The sequence below is a fragment of the Anas acuta genome, chromosome 20 (assembly GCF_963932015.1).
Source record: "Anas acuta chromosome 20, bAnaAcu1.1, whole genome shotgun sequence".
Classification (NCBI taxonomy): domain Eukaryota; kingdom Metazoa; phylum Chordata; class Aves; order Anseriformes; family Anatidae; genus Anas; species Anas acuta.
This window is the reverse complement of record NC_088998.1, coordinates 3,604,890-3,627,571: the sequence shown is the minus strand read 5'-3', so window position 1 is coordinate 3,627,571 and position 22,682 is coordinate 3,604,890. Positions and strand designations below refer to the sequence as shown.

Here is a 22,682-nt window from a genome sequence, read left to right as displayed (position 1 = left end):
ATGGTGGCTCCAAATGAATGTGAGAGCACCTCGGTGACAGCAGAAGCCCTCCTGTAAGGCCAGAGGGAGGGCAAGGCGATTACCATGTTCACTGTTCCATCTTGCATGTTATTCCAAGAGAACCACCTCAGCGAGACCCTCTATGTAAGAGCACAACCCGAGCTTTGGATTACATCGTGAGCTGAGACTTGGAGACCTGCAGAAGAGGCTCCTTCCTTATCACGCGTGGCAGTGTGAAGACTCAGCAGTTCTGCGCTGCACCTGCCCTGACCTCTTTTTTCCCCCATTGATTTATTTCTCTTTCTGCTCTCTTCCTGGGCACTGCGTCTCATTTTGTATCACAAATACCAGCAATCCTGGCCCTCGGCTCTCGGTGGAAGCATGTGTACCTTGCCTGCTTTCTCTAGGTCCAAGGATAAGGCCCTGTTCCTTAGAAATGTTTGTTAGACTCTGCTCGAGCCAAGAGCAAAATTCAGCTTGAGAACAGAAGGTCTGGCATTATTTTGCATTTCTTAATAAAAGGTTTCCACTGTCGTAGTTATTTCCTCTCCTCTGCGGAGCACCCACTGCTGACTAGGCAAGGGCTATCCATTAAAGGCTGTCTCTCTCCTCACCTTAAAGAGAAGTTCCCTCTCTTTGACGGGAAAAAGGTAGGAGAAATTAATTTTTCTTTCAACATCACCACACCTGGGGAAAGGATCTTGCTCACAGATAACAGTGCAAGCAAATATTTTCTTTGGGAGAAAAAGAGAAAGTGAAGATCAAGGTCAGAGGAGGCAAGAGTAAAGATACTGACTGCCTTCAAAATAACCTTCCATAGAACATGTGGGGGTGTCATTTTATTTCATATGGAAAACACGCAAAGACATAAAAAGGAGGGGTAACTGGCTTGGGGCTTGCAGAGATAAAGGGGTTGCAACGTCTGGTTGCACAGATATGCCAAATTCCAGCTGTACAGAATGAGACAAACAGGCAGATGAGAAAGGCTGAGACACACTGTACTTAGCCCTACATATATGTGCAGGAGCACAGCCCAGCGCCCCTGTCCCTGCCTTTCCTGAAGCACCTTCCCCTCCTCCCTGCTTACAGAGCGTGTGGACGGCGGCAAGCCTATACACAAGATGCTCATGGAAAACTCATCTTGCTAAACTCATCTTGCTTTTGCCTCTTCCACAGATCCACCACCCCGTGCAGAGGTTCATGACTCTGCAGCTGTCGAGGAACGGCTGAGCAGCAGCCTGGACTCACAGCACCAGGCTACAGAGCTGCAGGAACCTCCAGCAGCGGAGGAGATGAACCAGCGCTGTGCACATATGGGTATTAGGATAAAAAAAACCATCACTCCGCTTTTCAAGATTTCAAACACACGCCAAAGTCCTGCATGAAAAACAGCTACAAGTGTTTAAAGAATCTGCATCTTTGACTCCTTACCCAGTGACTAAAGACTTCATTTTAGCTTTCCAAGTGTCTAGTCGGAGCTCACTGTCTGGATTTTCCCTGCAGTCCCTGGAAAGACGCAGGCACCCTGAGCCAGCTAGACTAGAGTGTTTGGTTAGGTTGGCTCTGCCAGCCTCCGGGAGCAGCTGTTTCTGTCTGCTGATCACAGGTAGAGCCCAGAAAGACAAACTTAAATTTTATGTCTGATTTTTAGCTGGCTATATAACTAGGTGCGACATGCAGACAGGTACAGTAACGTTACCCTACATGATTTATTCAATGCCACGCAGGAAAACTGCCATTTATCCCTGGCTACTGATTTAATCGTTAGAGCACCTTTTCCCTTCAGATGGCTAAAAACTAGAAGTCACCCACAAAATCATAATAAAAGACATGGGAATAGAGCTCAGAATACAAGTTGTGTTTTGGGCTTTTTTTTTTCATGTTTTATTATGAACTCAAAACTGGACCTGTTTCTGTGGGAACTTGTGCTAAGGTATGCAAATATTTCAAACCAAACCAGTCCCATTTTCCAATGTGAGTGGGCCAGGTTTCAGGCAAAGATGCTTTCACAGCAAAACCCTGGGAAAATTTACCATTTTCCACGTTTCCAATATGCCACTATTCATCTCATTTTAAGTGCCAGCAATTGTTGGAACAAGGCTACAACCCAAGAAAGCTCTTAAGCACATGCTTAACTTTCAGCACATGAGTAACCTCAGCAAGGTTAGGGGTTTTGCTTTTATATTCACTATTGTGAGCTACCTTGAATTTTGAAACCCATAGGGACAATTTGCATCTTCTGAGCTGTGTAATTGCACCATGAAAGGGATGGCAGCTCATGATTACTGAATTGTTAATTAATCATTTTTATTATATTTAAATATGCTTCAGAAGACCATAATGATGTATGCTTCCTTGATATTAGCTGTACTAATTAGATCATCTTTTCTAAATTAGAGTGCAGTTTTCTTAGCAGGTTTCCTTTTATCTGGTGTTCATTTTCAGAAGAGTTTCATGTTGTTCCCACAGATGAGTGAATCACTTCCAGGGAATCATGTTATGCAGAAGATGTTTTTCTTACTTCTGTAGAATGCCTATGGGTAGATCATGGATCTCCGCAAAATCATCAAATATTTTGAAAACAGGCTTTCCTCAACAATCATACATTCCTTGACTAGTTGAGCATAACTGCATCTGGGATGAAATTCAGTCCCTACAACAAACTGGCATATTTGACATGTTTACTGTGCAACACAGTCTGTGTTAGTGACACATGAAAGCAGAAAATGAAAGCAGCAGCTGAAATATGTTTATATACCTGAACATGCAATTGTATTTTTTGTATTCTCTTGTAAGGAGCGAATTTTTTGTATTCTCTTGTAAGGAGTCTCAATGCTCCAGCACAGCAATTCTGTCTCTGTCTCCACTGAAATATTACCTTGAGAAGATTTCTAAGGAAATTATGCCCATGTTACTCCTGAGGTTACATTAAATATTCAACTTATCAAAGCTCAGGTAGTTTGTGATATCCTTTCTGGTTAAGGAAAGACCAAATTTTACATTTCTGCACAACCAGCCAAGAAATTCCTTTAAAACTACCTAAGAAAAACCAGACTATTTCACCAGAATGTAATGTTCCTACCTTACAGAAAGAAACTATGACAATATCCTCTCTTGGTGATATTTGATATGTCTACCTAGTTTAAAATCTTAATATTCAATAGCAATACCAGACATCAACAGGCTGAGGAGAAGAAGCTATTATCTTTCTCTGAACAAGTCTCTGAAAGCAGTACTTACGTGTCGACAAATCTTCTGCTGAGGTTTGAGATGACAACTGGAGATCCGGACTGGAAAGGAGGATCCCGAACAACTTTGTACTGGATGGGTTTGCAGTCCGTGCACAGCGTGCTGTGGGGAACGGAGCTCAGCATGGCAGCATCGATTTCCAGATGCTCATCCAGCGTGTAGATCTGGATCCCGTACACCTCCTCGCCCACTTGCCTCACATCCAGCTTTATGGTCAATGGGATGTCGCAGAAGACGTTCTGCGGCCCAAGAGAAATGTTCTTCCCGCTGACAGTGAGCAACTTGATGTCATTCACCGCTCCGCTGGAGTCCCAGTCCGGGGAAACAAAGGTCACCCAGACTGTGAGGGACTCTGGAGTCAGGGGATAACGAAATTCCAGCTGCAGGTAGCAGCCCTGCGGCTCGGGACAGGCGGGGGGCACCGTGTGTTGGTTGACTGCCGAGTTGGGACTCCACGTTCGGACACTGGATTTACAAGGCTGCTCAACGTCAGGGTGCCCTGGAAAGAAAGAAGGAAACACAGAATGTGCATAACAGGACTGAGGGAACACGGCTTGTCATTGGCATTAGATTAATCTTGAAAGAAACTGGTGGTGTGAGAGCACATCTGTCCAGGGAGCTCATTATTTACTTGAGCAGAACAGGCACGGCCAGCATGTGGAGGAGGAACTTCATGCCAGCATCTTGTGGCTGGGACAGAGAGACACAAAGCCATTTGGAGTGCCCAGCAGAACCGACTCCAAACGACACAAACTGTGCCAGTGTGTCTGGTCCACTTGGTACCTTACCTTTATTTCACCTCAGTGCTCCTACATACCCCCCTTGTCTGTTACTCTAAAGTTTCACCTTTTTCTTGTCTTTAGCAAAGACAAAGAAAAGAGATTTTGCTGATTCCAAGAAGTTGTCGCGTTGTGTGGTTGAGAGGCAAAATATTCAGTTCACTCCTATGCCCTTTACAGGCTAATCCTGCACATTGTGTAAGACCCCTTTTTTTTTGGAGGCACAGGTTTGAGCTGGCTCTTTGCACTCGTCATGATGAAACAACAAGCACTTGTACTTTTACATTTCTCACCGTTGGCTATGTTCAACTACACGGGAGGTATTACTAAAAACTAATGAAAGCCACAATGCTTGCTGGGATCCCAAATACTATGGTAACATTACAATTTGGCACGGAGTCATGGACTGCAAGATCCAGAGAGGTCAGATGGGTGGAACAGTTGGTAACAGAATCCAGTGAGAGCTATAAATTCCCTCTTCCTTCCCAAATAATCACACAAAAAGGGAGCAAGCAGGACAGAGAGAAGACAAAGTATGGGAAAGAAGAAAGGGAAAAAAAAAAAGATAAAGAAAGGTAACAAGAGGAGAGAAATGCAGAAGGCAGAGAAAGAGAGCAAGAGAGAGAGCACAGCTGTTGGCAACTGAGGAAGAAAGCAAGATAAAGCACTGGGCAAACACGACCAAACAGGACATCACTACTAATTTAAAGAGAAAAGGGCAATGTGTGAAGGTTATTCTTATTGTCTGTGATCCAGTGAAGTGATAGAAATGTGCCTTTTCTGTCAAGGATACACAGCCCAGGGAATTCTCCTGTCCATACGAAATGAACCCAGGTGCAGAACGATTTCCTCGTGTCTCAGCCATCTCCTCAGAGAACCAACACAACTGTCCCACGGATGCACAGCTTTTATCGCTTCTCCCTCACCCGCACATACCCACAGCCCTCCTCTCCTCCTCACACACCACAGAGCTGTGGCGATGCCGCTCAGCCGAGCATCTGGACAGTCCGAAGCAGCGATACGCTCTGCAGGATGCCAGAACTCCATTTAACACCCTCGATTTTATTCCCCCTGGCAAGCTCGCGAGTACTCAGTGCGTAATCACTCAGAGCAGCGACAACCCCACTTAGCTCACGTCATCTCACAACGCTTGCTGCCATCCACGTGTGTTTGGCTGGGCCCGCCGATGACTTTCGCACAGATTCACAGCGAGCTGCTGACTGCAGCCCCCAGAAGGTGGGTTTTAACCCCACCATCTCGTAGCACTTTGGAAAAAATTGTGAGTGCTATTGTTGGCACCTTGCCGATAGGAAAATGGAGTTGATTAATAGCTCACGGCCTGGCAGGTTTTTAGATGTGGCCCCCCATTGGGCTCCTGCAAATTCACCTCTGCCAGTCCAAAATCTCTGCAAGGCTTAAACAGTGAATAATACTTTAGTAGACCAGGGAGTGATCTTCTGAGTTCAGGTGAGCTGAAGTCAACCACTGGTGCAGGGAACTGAGCGAGCACTCGTGCCTGCTGAGCGAGAACTGCTCTACCTGTCAAGAGTGGGAGCTTGACCATATTCTTGTACAGACAGAAAGCCTACATGAAATACTGTGGTTGAGATAAAGTCCTCTTCTTATATATTAGACACCTAGAGCTGAGTAAGAAATGCTTGTTTAATTGCAGGACAAGCTCAAAACGTTATTCCATGTAACTAGATTTCCCTACATGGCTGCATACTATGAAAATCATAAATATTTTTATTTAAAAGGAAATGATGGAGTGGTTCTTGTGCCCCTGTATACTTAAGTTCTGAAAACCCTTTAGCTTATGAGATTGTCAGCAGGATCAGTCATAAAAGAGCATTTCACACAGTCTCACATCTTGCCAAACACGAGCAAAATGCAAATGTGAGGTTTATGAGAATAAGCCAAATCCCATCTCCAGTCAGACAGCAGGGATGGCAGGTGGGGAAGGAGGTTTCACCCGAAACATCAGCCACATCCACAGCCTGGTGTGTCAGCACAAGTCTTCACCCATACCCCTGTGTTGCCCCTGCCATGGGGACAGAGACGTGAGATGCTTGCGTGGGGAGGTCAGCTGGGATCTGCAGCCTCTTGGCTGCCTGTTGCTGTCACAACTACAACTCGCCTGCCTCATTCCCTATTTGATCAAGACAAAGGGACCTCCAGACTCATCCTATTTTTAATCAATAGCAAGGCAGGCAGCGGGAATTCACTGAGAAATGCAGATACTGCACAGTAAGCAAGGGTATTTGCTTGGGTTTGAGTCAAAATCACAAACCCCTTTGCCTGATTTGTGGAGGTGCTCTAAGGTCGGTCTGTCTGTCTAGCTGGTGATGCTGCTGAGAATCCAAACAGCTTAGAGCTTTCTTGCTCTGAAGAAAAGGTAAAGAGTAAATCAGAACTGCCTGATCTCCTGTGCTTTCCCACAGTTGCTGCTGAGGAGTACGCAGCCTCTTAAGCAAGTGGCACAACTGGCTGGGAAAGAAGCACAAAATATCTCAGCCCGGGGGGCTGCACCCCACCGCACTCTGGCACCAGCAGGGCACTAGGAAGGACGCGTCCCCAGGGGAAGAGTTTTGTAGTGGGCACAGCCCAGGGGCTGTACAGAGCTGGGTAGCTGTGCAGAGTAACAATGCTGTGAGACCTCAGGGACATTAAATGAGAGCGACCAGGTTCAGAGACGCTGCAGGGACACGTGAGAAATGTGGTTTTCTGGTAAGAGGCTGGATGAGTACTACAAACCATTTTCCATGAGTGTTGTCTCAGGTTTTCAAATGAGTTCATTTTGGCCATGCTTATGCCTCTTTTGTATTCACTTTCCATGAACGTTCAAGCAGTGGAGATTTACATACATGAACACTTGCAGAAAGTGAATTTAAAGCTTGCATGCTTGAGCACTCACAGATAGACAATTAAAGAAGCCAGACAATGACTTAACTGTGCTATTTGTAACTCAGACCAAGTGCAAACAGGCAGAGATCTTGAATGTCAGGGAGTGTGGTAGTGATGACAGAAAATTACAGAGCAACAAATACCATACACTTTGTGTATTTTCTACCCTAAAGTGGAGACAACTTGTTAATGCAGTAAGAGGACAGGATTCCCAAATTTTCTTTCCAGAGCAATGGCACTACAGCAATTGAATGAGACAGATAAGGATCAGACTTCACTCTTCATAGTTAAGAATATGCAGGAACACACTGTAAGAAGAGGAAATTAAATGCAAAATGCAGCTGAGTAATAAATCTTAGAGTAGCTTAGTTTCTCTAGGAATGACGCCGCTGGCAAGACGTGCGAGATCTAGAAGTTTTCAAATCAGAGCTCGTTGGAGAAATTTTGACGGAACTGAGTATCTCAATGGAATACGCAGTTCTTTCAAAATCAAAACACTTTGCAAAATTCGGTTTATTTGGCCAAAATTTTATTCTGGAAGAGAAAATGGGAAGAAAGTTCTAACAATATTAGAACATTGTGTTTTGACATTTTTGGAAGAAATCGTTTTGCTTTTGCACTTTTAAACACTTTTCATTTTGGTATTAAAAGTTGCTTTTGCCCTAGATTATATACTAAGAGGAGATTTTTTCAAATGTCATAATTGAACTGAAGTTCACGAAGGAGGAATTATATAAGCTAAACAAAACATTCTGGCCAGCCTCAAACACTTTTTGTTTTTAATTTTCCTTCACAAAGAATTTCAAAAGTTTCAGGTTTTGTTCCAAACAAAATCAGGTTTCAAAGCCTTGTAATCGTTGGCGAGGTGGAAATTCAGTCTTTCTACCCTGCACTACAACTGCAAGCGATCCAAACTTCGCTAATCCTGTTTACTTGGTAATCCGGTCACACTCGGAGCTGGAGCGCTGCTTCCCAGGATGGAGCTCTTCCACAACATCCACTCAAGGGACAGGTGCACTCTGTGCTGTGCCCGGCAGCCTGGCCCTTGGATGTCCAAACCGGGGTGAGCTGGGGTGAACCACGGCCCCTGAGGAGCCCCTGACCTCGGATCTGGGCATGCAGGGGAGGCGGCACTTTGTCCACACATCCCATCCCTTCACGCAGCAGGGACACAACCTGTTGCACATGCTGCTGCGAGGACCAGGGAGGGATCCCGCGTGCCAACATTAAATATGCCACCATACTAGTTTACAGATTATCTTCTTTATAGATTAACTCCCGTGCAGTCTAGCTGCAGGACAGAGAAGCCCTGAATACAAGAAGAAATGTGTATAATGAGTTTGCAAAGCCCAGGCATTGATGTTTGAGTTCAATGAGCCTGTCTGTGTGTTTTCAGTGAAGTTTGGGCCTGGCGTGTGCTGCATCTAAAGGAATAGCTCATGATGGACAGACTGAAATAATTCTCTGCTCTTCCCAAACCATAACTTGTGGTTACTGACCTCTGATTCATATAATCTTAAATATACTCTACTACACCCAACTCCGTACATTATGGAAGGTATGTAGAGAGCAGAGTTAATGATGGAGATCTAATGGCATTGTACGACGGTCTCTGCAGACCATTTTCCTTCCAAGTTGCTCTGGAGAGGAGCTGTAAGCTGTGACTTACACAGCACCCTGAACTAGACTGAGCTTGATGCAGTCACCGGCATTCCTGCAGGTGTCCTTGCCCAAAGGGCAGTCTCTGCTCCTTCCAGCACGTCTGCTGGTGCAGCTTGTTACATCGCAGTACAAGCAAAGGCAGCAGAAATCGGGTCCAAATAAATAACATGCAATTCTTCACTTTTGGAATTGGAGTAGAAGGAGTAAACAGCTCCCCTGAGGAATTCATCTGGCAGATGTGAATGGTCAGTGTTTCTTGGCACTCCGCTGCTTTCTGAAATTCAGGTTCAGCTCCCGGAATTCATTTAACTCATGGGCAGGGCCAGAACACGGGGGCCAAACACAGGTATTTCAGCCAGGGGCATTACTTCAGGGACGCAGTGTATTTATTTGTCCTCTAGTTCTGTTCTTGCTACACGCAGGTACAGCCAGCCACCCTCTCCCAGAGGTTTCCACCTGCTCCGTGGCGCTCTTTTTTCCTCTGGCCCAACCTCTCCCCTGCCATGACTTCGTCCCAGCCCGTGACTTACCTTCTGCTTCCCGCGGGCTCCAGTGCCCCGAGGGATCACAGGGCATCGGGGAGGAGGCGCTGAAGGCGTACTGCACCAGGACTCTTCCTTCCACACACAGATCACATGCTGATCCCACTTCTCTAGGAGGCCAGGAAAACAGGAAAACACACCACCTTAGTAACAGCCGACTGAGCTGCTTATTCAACTATAGTAAAAACAGTAAGACTTAGAATTCAGTTCTACTTAACCCTCTTTACTTACAGCACTGACAAGAGTGTTTTCTGACCCTGATCTTCTATAGATTTGGGCTAACTGCTTGTGAAGACAGCATCTGTGTGAGTCCACCAACAAATACAAATACAATGACATCAATCTGTGAAACCACTCAGCTGTGTCTTTTTTTTTTTTTTTTTTTTTCCCTACCTACACCTGGATCAAGCCCTGACAAAGGAAATATGTGTTGTTTAGTGAACAGAGCAGAGAAACGGGTCGCAGGAGTTTTCAGATCTATTCCTGCTCACACCATGGATTTATTGCATGAACCTGTGGCATCTTCAGGACTGTGAGGGCCTTGGGCTTACCAGTGATTAGAGGACACAGTAAAGTCCCAGACTCTGCAAGCACCAGACAGAGCTGCTCTGTGAAGCACGACTTTGCTAAATGTGCAAGGACCTGCTTTTGGAGGTGTCTCACTGCCCCGATCACTGGAAGTCTGGAAAGGGGTGGGTTATGATCATACAGACAAGAACATTCCCTTAATCCTTTCCACAGGGGAAACTGGATTCAGTACCTGGCAGCCTTGGTACCAGCAGATGGCTCTTTTTGAGCTGAAACATCTTATGGCCCCATGCCATCAGATGGCATGACGTGGCATTGGGAAAGGCACTTCACTGCCCAACAGCAGCATTGCTTCAACTAGACAACAGGTCTGATACCAGATGCTGTCAGTAAAGCCCTATCAGCAGAAGCTGATGAACAGGAAAGCCCAGTTAAACACTGACTCACAAATATTCTTGCTAATACATTCAGAAGGTGAGGGTTTAAGCTGATGTAGACTAGTGTAACTCTAATACCTTCCCTAACATTAAACTGATTTATATCAGTTGAGGACGTGGCTCACACAGTTCATCCCTAAGGTTCTTTGGAGTCTCACAGTTTGGCACCAGTATGACCCTGAACGTGTGTTTTGATCCCAGAAACTTGTTTATTATTCTTAATTCACTGTTCTGCTTTAACGAATGATGCCCACCCAAAACAAACAAAAGAATTAGTGATCTTAAGAGAACAAATGCATCTAGGAAAGAACAGAAGTTTTAGGCAAACAATCTGTGCACTACATAGTGCACTCTCTAAACACCCCAAGTAAGGATGGAGTCAGCAATTATTATAATCAGACACACAAATTTCAATCATCTCCCATTGTGATTTATTTCAGCACAGCTTTGCAAAGGGCACTCTGATCCTCAGGCAGAAGAGGACAGCAAAGTTACCCCCCCAGCCCTCCCAGGCTGTGCATCCTTGTTTCCCTTTGGTGCTAGGGACGACACATGCTCAGCTGCTCTATGGCTTAGTATCTCCTATTTGTTGACAGGGATCTATTTGAAAGACAACGTTCAGTTGGCTTAATTAGGCGGAAGCGGGGATTGTCGACAGGGGAGACTTGGAATGAAATCAGTGGTAAAATTCGTATCCATTTCAGTATGGCTCGCCGCCACCCCTGCAAAGAGACAGTAAATGATTGAACCAGCAGACATCGCAGAGAGGGATGCACCTGCTGAAAACATCTGACGGGATGAAGTGTGGCAATGGGGTAGAACAGAGGAAAGGGAGGCAAAGATCTTCCTTGTATGATCTGTACCAGTCATAATGAACAAACCTGGGCATGCCGTGAGTAACTTCTCTGCTCTCTGTCTCACTTCACCCACCTGTATTATTGGTATGATGCCACCTCCCTATTTCACCTCTCAACCATCCATTTAGCAGTGGTTTAAGTGTTTAATTCAGCATGCCTAAACAGTATATCCAAAAAAAAAGAAGATCAAGAATCTGGAAAAAATGGGACCGAGAAATCAAAATGTAGGATTATTATCGTGCAGTTGTTTTTCAGACACATCCACCAACAGTAAGGATAGAAATCCCTGCAATAATAATATTTCAGTTTCTCTACAAAGAGACTCCTGCATTAGTGCTTGGTCCTGGATGAGGACAGGGCTTTGAAAGCCAAGTTTCCACAATTAGGACTGCTTTTTACTCAAATTAGCAGCTATACAATTTCATCACAGGCTGCCATGGTGGAAAAAACTGTAGGCTTATGGACAAACATTTCCTTTTACCAGCAAGGACTTGGAGGTAAGAGAAATCACAAGGAGCATCATGTGGGAAAGGCTATGAGCAAACTTTCTCTTTTTACTTTTCCAGTTTAGGAGCCAAACTCAACCCTGATGTAACTCCACTGGCTGAAAGGAGTTACACAGGGGATGACTCCTGGGTTAAAGATTTTGGTCTGCAGACTCTTGCACACAAATCCTGCAAACAGCCATGGATGTCAAAACTAATTATGGAATTGTATTTACAGGCTTATGAAAAGCTAAGCCAGATCCTTACACCTTATGTAGCCACTGACAGCAAGACAAAATGAGCATAAAATGGTTCAGAACGCTGTTAATTAGGAATGATAGCATATCTGACACCTTATACACCGGTACACATGATTTCCCAAAGTGCAGGGTAATGGAAAATCTAGACTTTGCTGTTTTCTAATAAACCAAGTACTGGGGAAATTCCAGCTTCTGAAGTTCAGAGCACAGGAGGAATTAATTCCTACAGCATGATATTCCAGGGAGGTGGATTCAAAACACAAAGATTACTAGTGAAAAACAAGCAATTCTCATCAGGGCTGGCATCAGTTTAGTGGGCAACCCCAAACCAGTAAAAATCTGTCATTCCTTTCAGTAACCAATGCCTGTTTTTGGACTAAATTATACCTGCTTGCTTGGAATTCAGTATCAGTGCCCTCCCCCCCCTCAAGGCACTGAAACTTTCCAGCAAGATTTAAGCAAGCAATTATCAAGCCCAGCCATCTAGATCTGGGAAACATACTGGCCAAAATATTTGCTTGCTAAGAATGAGATAGCATCAGATTCATGGAAATTAATACAGTCACCTCAATGAAAACTTGGAAGAGCAGATGCATTCAAAGTTTTCTGTCCAAGCAGAATCTGCTGCAGAGCCCTATTACAATAACTGTTTACATCCCGCCTACGCATATCAAACAGGAGGCGCATGAATGGATGCTTAGCGACAGCAGATGAACGCATCTAATACATGCAGTCAGGAAATGAATAGAGTTTTCTTCTTCTCACTTGTTTTCACTTGTTTTGTTGGCTCTATTATTATTTCATTATCACATATTATTATATGCGCATGTGACATTTTCATGCTTTTTTTTTTTTTGGTGTGTGGTTGTATGGGGAATGGCAACTATTCCAATCCCATAGGTAGCAACAATAAGAATAAATGCCTGGGTTTGATGTATTTTATTACTAAAGATGTGTAGAAGTCCAACCAGCTGCTGGAATTTAGGGTCAAACACATGCTGGCAAATTTATATGCAGGTAAATGACTCTCTGGAGCAATACAGCACCCATCAGCTGTATACAAGAACTAGGTAAGGAGAGTCTGCCAGGGAGATTTTACTTCTGCGCACAGCCAAGGCATGAGGACACAGGATGGGCACCCCTAGACCCACAAGAACTGTGACTTAGCAGTATTCTCTGTCCCCAGAGCCACATAATCACAGAATCACAGAAACACCTAGGTTGGAAAAGACCTTCAAGATCGCCACATCCAACCACAATATTCAGGGACATCACGTAACTTCTAGAACTGAGGCCTTAAGAGAAAAGCACCAAATGCTGTGGCAATGTGACACTTGCATTTAAGTAGGGAAGAGGCATGGGGCCCCTTACCCCCATGCTTCATCCCCCTGCAGCCACAGAGCTGTCGGGACCTCACCCACACGTACAGCCAGCCCAGGGTTACATTTTTAAACACAAGGCTAAGTTTTTCCTTCCTGACTTTCATTAAGCAGAGGTCACTGCCTATGCACAGCTCCAGAGAACAAAAGGGACTTCAATTGCACGGAGTGCACCTCCAGTAGCCTTGTAGTTTAGATCGGGAGAGGGCTTTTGAAGTGAAACTCTTCATCTTCCCCACCTGCAGTGCTCGGAGCAGTCCCAGAGCTCGGAAGCTGGACCCTGTTCTGCTGGGAGCCGCAGTGGAAGACGTGTCCCTGGACCACACCTGATGTGCTTCAACCCATGACATCCCAGCCACAGGACCAGGCTCGAGCTAGGCTGAGGCAAACACCCCTGAAGCCCCTACTGGGTTGACGTCAGGTCTTCATTAACGACTGTTTTGCGCTAGAGATCTACTTATATTGGGCCACAATGCTTGCTAATGTAGCCAGAGCCATTCAGCCTTTTAAGGCCCTTTTACGCTGTCAAAACAGCATGGAAGGGGCCTCCGAGCATTAGAAACCAGGCCCAAGGCACTCAGCAGTTGAGTATCAGTCTTCTGTTTTATACATGAATAGTCCCATTGAAGTGAATGAGTTTATTCATTCAAGTGAGGCAAGTAAAATTTGGGCCATGGTGTGCACTTTGTGTAAAAATATCTGCGAAGATTTACAGTATTCCCACACACAGATAAGATTATACTTGGCCAATTTTACCTCCTACTTGTCTTGCACAGTGACCCAATTTTGCGAATTGATACAGGCACGTATCTATCCCCGCACTGCCGGACACACGGGTACTGGGAGTTCAGCACATGGGCTGCGTTAGTCACTACAACACTCCCATCACACGTGTTTTGATTAATACATCAGAAGTTTGGGCTTGTTTTAGACAGGGCAATTTATAGATTTCAGTGACATTTTACAGTGGTCACAGCAACATTTCTCTATCTGTTAGTACTCAGAATCCCATTTTAACAAGGAATTGGATGCAAAGTATTTGGAACTGTCTCTTTAAATCTGTTCAGTAAAACAGCACACGGATTTGAAAACCCAAAGGATATTTTTTCTAGAAAATCACTACTTAACATATAACTCTGTTATGAAATTTTAGATTTAGCAGGCTATCCACTGTATGTCATTTAAGAAGCAACTAACTCGGGGTTATTAAGAACATATTGATTGAGTTATAAGAAATATGTAATAAAGACATATTTGGTTACATAACAATTAACTCTGCATCAGTGTGCTTTAAGAGGCAGATGGTATTTATTTAACGCACAGTCAGTATCTTCTGAAATCTAAATTAAATTGGAGAAACTTAATTTACCTAAAAATGATTATGGGCCAAAAAATTCTGAATTAATTTTCAGAACTTCACATAAGTCCTTTTCACCACATAGGGAATAAAAGGATTCAGATGCAAAACTGCAATTAAAACAAATACTGTTCAGAGCACAAGCCCCGTCTTTATCAACTCCTAATATAATTTGATTCCCCCACCCCCCATATTCATTTGCCATAAAAGTGGAAAATCTCCTCTGAGCAGAAAATGACAGCTATCTGCCTACTCCCATAAAGTGCAGGCTGGACACCGAAATGGCCACGTCGTCCTATCAGGGCTGGAAGGAGTTTCACCCGTGCTTAAGGTAGTGGCTTTCAAGGTGCTCTCTCCGAACAAAGCAGCAGTGCTGAGACAGCTGTTTGGGTGCTAATATGCTTGTAAATTTGGCCTCCTGCAGCATGCACTGCTACAGTCCTGAAGGACACTCAAAGTTTGTTCTCTGTAAAATAACAGAGCAAGATGTGGAGAGGAAAGGCAAACACCCAAGGTGAGTTAATGGCAATGCAAGATGGTTGATTATTTAGGAAGGGCTGTTACTACAGCACATCCAGCTCTGTGCTGGACACCCTTGTGTTTTGAAGACTGCCCAGTTGCTCAGCTTATGCCTGAGGCAGGGTGGCTTTGGCTGTGAACTGTTGTGTGGTCACCTCTTGCGCACAGCCGTGCATTCATTTTAATTCCTCTGTATTGGTACAATGGAGCTGCGAGCCATGAGCATGTGCACATACACATGCTGTGACATACACGCTCTGCTCATGGTGCAGCACAATGACTCTGGTAGGATATTCAGGGCTTTAAGGATTTGATTGTGCCTTGCTCAATTCCCTTCTCGGACCTGCAGCTCAGGGAAGGAAGCAGCATTTGTCCTCTCCCAGGTCCTGCACCTCCTGCCCTTGGGAAACTCCACTGCCCCCGAGCTCTGTGCTGTCATGGCAGTAGAAACAAGATTCCCCTTGTCCTTGGAAAGGAAACGTGTGAGAGGAGAAGGGGGAACATGCAAACAGAGCTGAAGCCCACAGGTACTCGTGAGCAGCAGTAACTGCAGGAATCGCAAGGCCAGAATTGCTGATTGAAAATTCCTCCCATAACATATGGAAAAAGATTTGCCTTTTACATGGCAAATCAATGGCTCTCAACAGAGTGCTACAGGCTGAGAAAGGCAGAGCAGAAAACAGATCAATAACCTCCTCAATATGAACCAATTTAAGAAAGAGCCTTAACCCAGGCTGAGTGTAGCACATGTTAAAGCTGCTCTGTAGGAGTGGGGCCCCAGGCTGCTCCCCTGCCTCCCCTTCCCCTTCAGTGGAGTGCAGGAGTACAGAGCAGCGTGTGATCACCTTTCAAAGAAGTGTCCATCGATGGGAGGAAACCACTCCAGGGTGACAGAGGCGGAGGTCCGAGCCACAATCTGGGGGGCAATTGCAATAGGAGCCGGCTTCTTCGCAGGCTGCCAGCTCTGGTAGACGAGGTCCAAGTAGCAGTGCATCCTGGCCACTTGGTTGGGCGTGAAGGAGTCGGTGCAGTCATCGTCTGGAATTAAAACAGAAACCGTATCAACCACACAGGAGTCACGGTGGGAGCAAGAGAGAGAATTACAGCCTGGTGAACGGGAGCTTCTCGCAGAGGGCAGGATGGGGCCTTGCAGCTTTCAAAAGTTAATGGCCTGTGAACAAATTAGCGCGGTCATCACTTGGGGAGGCAGGTGAAGGGAAAGAGAAGTTAAAAAGGAAAAAAATAAACCAATAAACGTTGCCTCCCTCTGGTTCGGGACACACATGAAGCACCTAGAGATCATCCCAAGAGAGGACAGACGCCTGGAGGTGATGAAACTCAAAGCCTCCATGCAGCACCTTCTGGTCAGGGCTGGGGCTACCAGTGGGCCTCTGGATTTAGAAGGATTTCACGTGTAAAAGAACATTGCTGAGTATCTCTGAGTGGATAAAAGGATAAAGGACAGCTAGTGCTAGGATAAACCAAATAAACCGGGGCTCATACAAACTGTGTGCAATGGACTTTTGCAGTTTTCTTAATTGAAAGAATCCAGAATTAAAAAAAAATAATAGTTAACTAACTCTTAAAAGTTCTCAAAGTTTCTAATGAACAAATAAAAATATTCTCAAAGATCAGTTTAAGAAAATAATTTATAATCACTGATTAACAAGGGAAAATTTTGGTGCAGTTGAATAACTTCCATCACCATTATGATTTTAATCTATTTCTGAAAACTGCAAAAACATTTTTGATATTTCAGATTTCTTATTCATTCAAAATGGAGAAATAAGTTGCTGCAGAATTTCCCATAAATATCCATTTCTCATTTCTTACTTCATCTGTTTTTCTCAAACATGGTTTGGCAACAAAAACACATCTAGTACTATCTGAACATCACACGATTTTACAACTGCAATGCCCTGGAGAAGTAGAAAATTACCAGTTCTCCATTGTGCAAATCACAGAAGGAATAAATATGTTATGCAAAGTCACCCAGCAAAGCTACGCTGAAGAACTTGATGCTAGCGCTTTAACCATTTTTCTGGTACTCTTCCCATCAGATGAACAGCTCTTGAAAACACAGTGTTTCTCCACGTATGCCTGCAGAGTTCCCAGCCCAGTAAATCTCAGTCCCAGATGGGACCGCTGCATGCTGCCGCGACACAAACAACAATGACAGTTTTGCACAGGTCAAGTACTGCGCTCTTCTGGGAAGACGCAGGTCACCGAAGGCTGCTCGAAGAGCTGCCTGCCTGCATGTAAGTCGGCGGTTTGATGTAATACCACTGCTAGATGCTCTGATGTCTTCAAGTCCATGCCCTGTAAAACTCAAAAAATATGAATTTGTTCTAGAGAGAAGTGTGAATCTGCTGGCTAATTTAAAAGCTTACCACATCTTCCCTGAGCCACAAGTAAAAGGAGTCAGCTTCGCTTGGGATCCTGCTCAAACGCCAGCCCCAAATGCAGTCCTGCTGCCACTGAAGGTGTAAGGACACCCCAGCTTATAGGCTCCCCTGTCTCTCACCTAATTTCACCGAGAGGTGAACCTCCCCTCATCAAACATGCATGAAAGTATCCACAAAATGCCGTGGTTTTGCAAAAAGCCGCTTTAATATGACATCTCTGGATTTCCTCAATAATTGTCAATGGCCTATCCCTAAGCATGCTGTAAAAACCATAAATATTCTTCACGGAAGCCCAGAAGGAGACAAAGGCCCTTAATAGCCATCATAAAGGAACAATAAAATATATATAGGACAAAGCAGTGAGACAATGGCACGGGAGAAAGATGACCTGCATTCTCAATCTGCTTAAACATCGGCACAGGCTGGGGGCAGGAGGGGGTGAGGGGGAGAGATGTTTCACTTACCACTCGATTTCAAGAAAGGTTCGAGATCCTCAAATGAAATTATAATTAGAGAAATTCAACACACTTTGCTGGGACGATTATTCCACCAGAATTCAGAAGCAGAATTCCTGCTGTTTTCATACAGAGTGGTCTAAAAGACTAGCCTTCCTTTTATTTGGGAACACCACAGCTAGGTGGACTTGTAAAAATAATAAAAAGCTTTTCTCACACTTCTTGATCTCCTAGATATTCTCACTTGCTATTTTGGGGAAAGAGAAGTTACCCTTTAAGTTGGTGCTTTGCTACAAAGTTGGGGGTGACTGGACAGGTGGATGTTGGATAGGCAGGAACAATGGGATCAAGTTGTATACGAGCAGCAAAAGAGGAAGGCAAGAAAGGCAATGTTTAGAGCTGCATGACCTCAACCTAGATGTTTCAAAGGTATTTCTACAGCGATTTGATATCCTGATATGATTTTTATTCCACTGGCAACAACAGAAAAGCAAACAGATTCATGCATGAGCTCTAGAGATACCTATCATGTCGCTTCACTTAATTTTTCAAGAAAAAAAAAAAGGTTTCTGCTCAGCACACCAGCACATACTTAGCTCCCAATAGCAGATATGCATCTCTGTGCTCTGCCTCTCCATCTCAACTCTCGAGACAATTGGCAAGGCAACTTCTCTTTGCAAGACGAGACCTCAGGGTTCTGAGACATGCACGCACCACCCCTTTTCACATACACACAGGCAGACTTGGTGGAGGGATATTGTAAATCTCAAGTGGCACCGAGTTATTTGTGTGAAATGACCAGCAGACTGTTAGCAGGCATGAGACTTTCTGCCCTGCCACATGCACAGAAGTACATAACACATTTAGGAGCTGACTCAGTGCTTGCATGCTTCCCCCTGAAAACACCTTCTAAACGAACAGAAAAATAAAAAGAAAACTAAACATCACGTTTAGCTAGTGCCATGAAGGGCATGAAAGCATTTATGTTATAAATCATTTCAATCTGTGCCTCAGATGACATTAAACATTTTGCTTCCCCACAGTTTTATTACAGAATAAGCACTCTTGTGACCTTTTGAGTGGGCAATCTGTGTTTCTGCCTGTAGTATTAAGGTGCCCTTCAGTGGCTATGATTGTATTGGTCCCCGTTAAAATGCTGTCGATACTGTCAGCTCAGTGTCACAGACCTTCAGCACAGCTAGACCCTGCGACCTGAGATAAAAAACACAAGCCCAGGTATTCCCTGTTCCTTCTGAGAAATAACAGGGGATCCTTCAGCTCCCCCTGAACTTCCTGGGGAGAAGCAAGGAGCCCACCCTGCCCTTGTCTGATGGGCAGGGGGTCACAGGAGCTCATGTCCTCTTTGTATTATGTTCTCATGGTAGAAGTGGTCCCTTCTAACTCAGGATATTCTGTGATCCTGTAAGTGCTACAAACCAGCGTCCCCAAGCAACAGAGCTGTGCCAACAGAAGCCTGCAAAACTGTAGCTACAAAATCAGGGGGTTGCTTAAAAAGCTTTTTCCCCTCTAAGCGTTGGTTTTACCACACTGGCACAGAGCTGTTTGCACTTCTAGAACAAATCAGCACACCATGCTGGTAGGCTTTGACCAGCAGAGCAATCCCGATCCAGGTGCTGTCCCAGTATTCACACCCTGATGAGGAAACTCAGGTGTGAGTGATGGCAGCTCAACTGCAGTGAATCTGCATCAAACAACAAACATGGTATTTGAACGGACAGAATGCACAGAGGCACGAGCTGCGTCTCATTAGATGTCATTCCCACAGTCTTGGTGGTATCAATATTCATCTGACACGTACTGTCTCCTGAGGAGAGGATAAACAACCTCTGAATTTGAGTTGTGCAAAGATTCAGATCAGGCGTCAAGGTTCCAGGAAAATAGGGTGTCAAATTTGCTGTAAAGCCTTCAAGAGCTCTTTTTTAATGCTTGCCTCATTTCTGTCCTCCCCCAAGCCTTCTACCTGATAATCACATGAAACTATGTAAAGTTGGAGAAAACTCAGAGAAGAAAAACAACAGAACTGGAAGGATTTCCTGAGGCCATCACATTTGGTCCCCATCAAGACCGGTCCTATACCAATGGACACACATGTCAGCAAAAAATCCTATACGAAATGCACTGCAGAAATCAGAGCTGATATTGCTGTTCTCAGTTCCCACCCAACCACAGACACCAGCAGCAAACTGAGGAAGCCCACGTACCTGCATAGCTCATGAAGTTACTGAAGGGCGTGTTTAGGAAGCTGTGAAAACCACACGTATCGTTGCCAGGTCCCGGATCCCCGCACAGCTTGTGCTTAGGAGCGGGGTTGGTGTCACTGCAGAGGTCTCCAGTCTCGAAGGAGGGCTCCGTTTCCATGCATGGATCGCTGCAGGAGAGGATCTCTGAGATCCCCCGGAAGACATGGTAGAGCCCCAGGCTGTGCCCGATTTCATGGATCATCGTGTGAGTGTGGCCAGGAATCCCATAGAAGGAAGGATTCAGCACGATGCCACCTGCAAGGGGAAAAGAAAAGAGCTTCTACATTTGTCTTGACTTCCTCAGAACAGCGAGAGGAAGATTCACCAGCAGCTCATGGGATCCTCTATAGGATGTCTTTGCACAATCAAGCGCATTGCCTGCTCAGAGGAACTGCACAGCAAGGTCTGACCTCATCCGTAATCTGGGACCCCAAGGATGAGGAATCATGGGACAAAGACCAACGTCCTAAACCAAAACCACGGTGAATATTGGTCTGGGCAGAATCATTCCACTTCAGCACACTAAATGATCTGAAAATGCACAGTATGAAATAATTGTACATATGATTTTTTGAGTTAAAAACCTACACACAAAATTGAGCATAACCAGTGGAAAGACCAATATTCACCGTGGTTTTGGTGCATTTCAAACCATGCAACACATTTGAATCAAGCATCAAACAGACTGTACCTGGAGCACTCTCAGTGTGTTATTACGCAGGGTAAATGTAAAATACAAACCCACTAACTTCTGAAACACCCTAAAATTGCACTAAGTTGCACCAATATTTGCAAACTAATACCTGGACAAAGAAAATGGAAAACACCCAATGCTGGGAAGGGGGAGATATCTGTGGGGTGTGCTCTGATCCTGTAGACAGCTTTGAAGTATCTGTCAGAAATACACTCTGCTCATATACTCAGGCAAGCCTAGTTTGATCTGAACTGCACAGTCCGCTAATGAATATGCATAAGTCTAATGTGTCAAAAAAAAGAAATCCTGGAATGTGATAATTCTGAAAAAAAAAATAAAAAATGCATGGTTGTTAAATATGTGCAAAGAAAGCCAATGGTGATTTTTTTTTTGTTGTGTGAATTATGGGATGTGTAGATAAGCAAATAGTAAATTTGTGAGGATTTATAGTATATTGAATTAATCATAAGCATTATATTTTTAGCTCTGTTAGATGTACCTTTGGATTTATTATATGCTTCATATTTTCTTTATTTAGCTTATTGACCTCAACTTTTCCAAGCCTTTTATTTAAAACTATTTGTATATATTACCTACCATGAGAACAGGAGACTGCTTTGTAAAACTAATAGCAGGAAAATAAATCTTGGGTATGGTACACTAATAATTTAGTGACAATGAGGAGAGAAAAGGCTTTGGCAGGAGGAACTTTATCAGTGTCTATAGCACAGGGAAGATGAGATCACCAGCTTCTGATGCACCATAGATTCTTCATTCTCATCTGCCTGGAGTCTTTTGTTGCAATAACCATGGAATTACAGGAAAATAAAACTGAGAAGACTCAAGAAACCACCTAATCCAGCTCTCAAAACAACACTGGACCAACGAGGTCTATGCCATCCCTCACATATATTGGCCTAAATGTCTCTTTATAACCTCTGATGATATGACTGCCCCAGCAATCAATTTCAGCACTCGTTATCCTTACAGCTGCAAGGACTTAACTCACATCTAATCTGAATTGATTTTTTTGGCAATTTAAGTTCATGACTTCGAGTCCCGCTTCACACCAATACAGAGAGCAGACCGTTCTCCTCCCCTTTCACCAGCTTTTGTGAGATCATCACCTTCCTCACTCCAGGCTTTTTTCCTTGAGGCCAAATAGCCCTAATCCAGTCAACTTTTCCTTGTAGCTCAGTTATTCTTGACCTCCCTGTTTGTTCTCCTTTGCTTTTCCCAGTTGTCTCATGTTTCCTTCAAGTATGGGTCCAAACATGACCCAGTGCTCCAGCTTTAATATTACCAATGCTGAAGGGAGAGGAAGGACCACTTTGTATGTCTTGCAAGGACACAGGCACAGACAGCAAGAGAGAAAAGACTTCCCCTTTGCACCTAGGCACATGTGAACACATGCACACAGTGGAGTCACAGGTGCATGCATAAATATACGGTTAGTGTAAAGAGTTGAACAGCAAATTTAGATAGACACAAAAGAGTGAACAACATTACTCACACTGCAACATCATGCCTACTATGCCACATTCAGAGCATGGGTGTCCTTTTCACAACACTGAGCTGCCTCTCACACTGGTTCTCCACAAGCCTCATCAGCTGTATACAGACCTCCAAGTGTGCAGCTACTGAGCTCCCCATGTTCCCAATGTCCTTATCTCCCCTTGATCTGATTCATACTCTGATTCCTCCACAGCTTGGGCTCTACCCAGCTGGAGCCACTCACACCCAGAGAGCACCTTGGTGCATTGTGCTGTGGGGGTCTCACTCCCCAAGACCCTTCCAGAGTTTGTTTTTAAATGTTGGGAGTACTGGTGAAATTCCCCAGCAGGATGTGCCTTCATAATAAAGGCTGGCTAAACAGTTCTGGCATTGGACAGCCCTGAGGCAGCTGGAG

General features: G+C 44.5%; 1 protein-coding gene across 7 annotated transcripts in view; it reads right to left on the bottom strand.

Annotated features, from left to right (window-relative positions):
- The window catches only part of PAPPA (pappalysin 1), a 384,400-nt gene that overhangs the window by 106,264 nt on the left and 255,454 nt on the right, over positions 1–22,682 (bottom strand). For all 7 annotated transcript variants that reach the window (XM_068656712.1, XM_068656711.1, XM_068656714.1 and 4 more), the window contains 4 exons: positions 20,041–20,334; positions 15,804–15,996; positions 9,125–9,246; positions 3,241–3,748 (listed from right to left, as the gene is read on the bottom strand). In XM_068656712.1, coding sequence (XP_068512813.1) covers positions 3,241–3,748; positions 9,125–9,246; positions 15,804–15,996; positions 20,041–20,334 — 1,117 coding nt within the window. The remainder of the gene's footprint in view (positions 1–3,240; positions 3,749–9,124; positions 9,247–15,803; positions 15,997–20,040; positions 20,335–22,682) is intronic.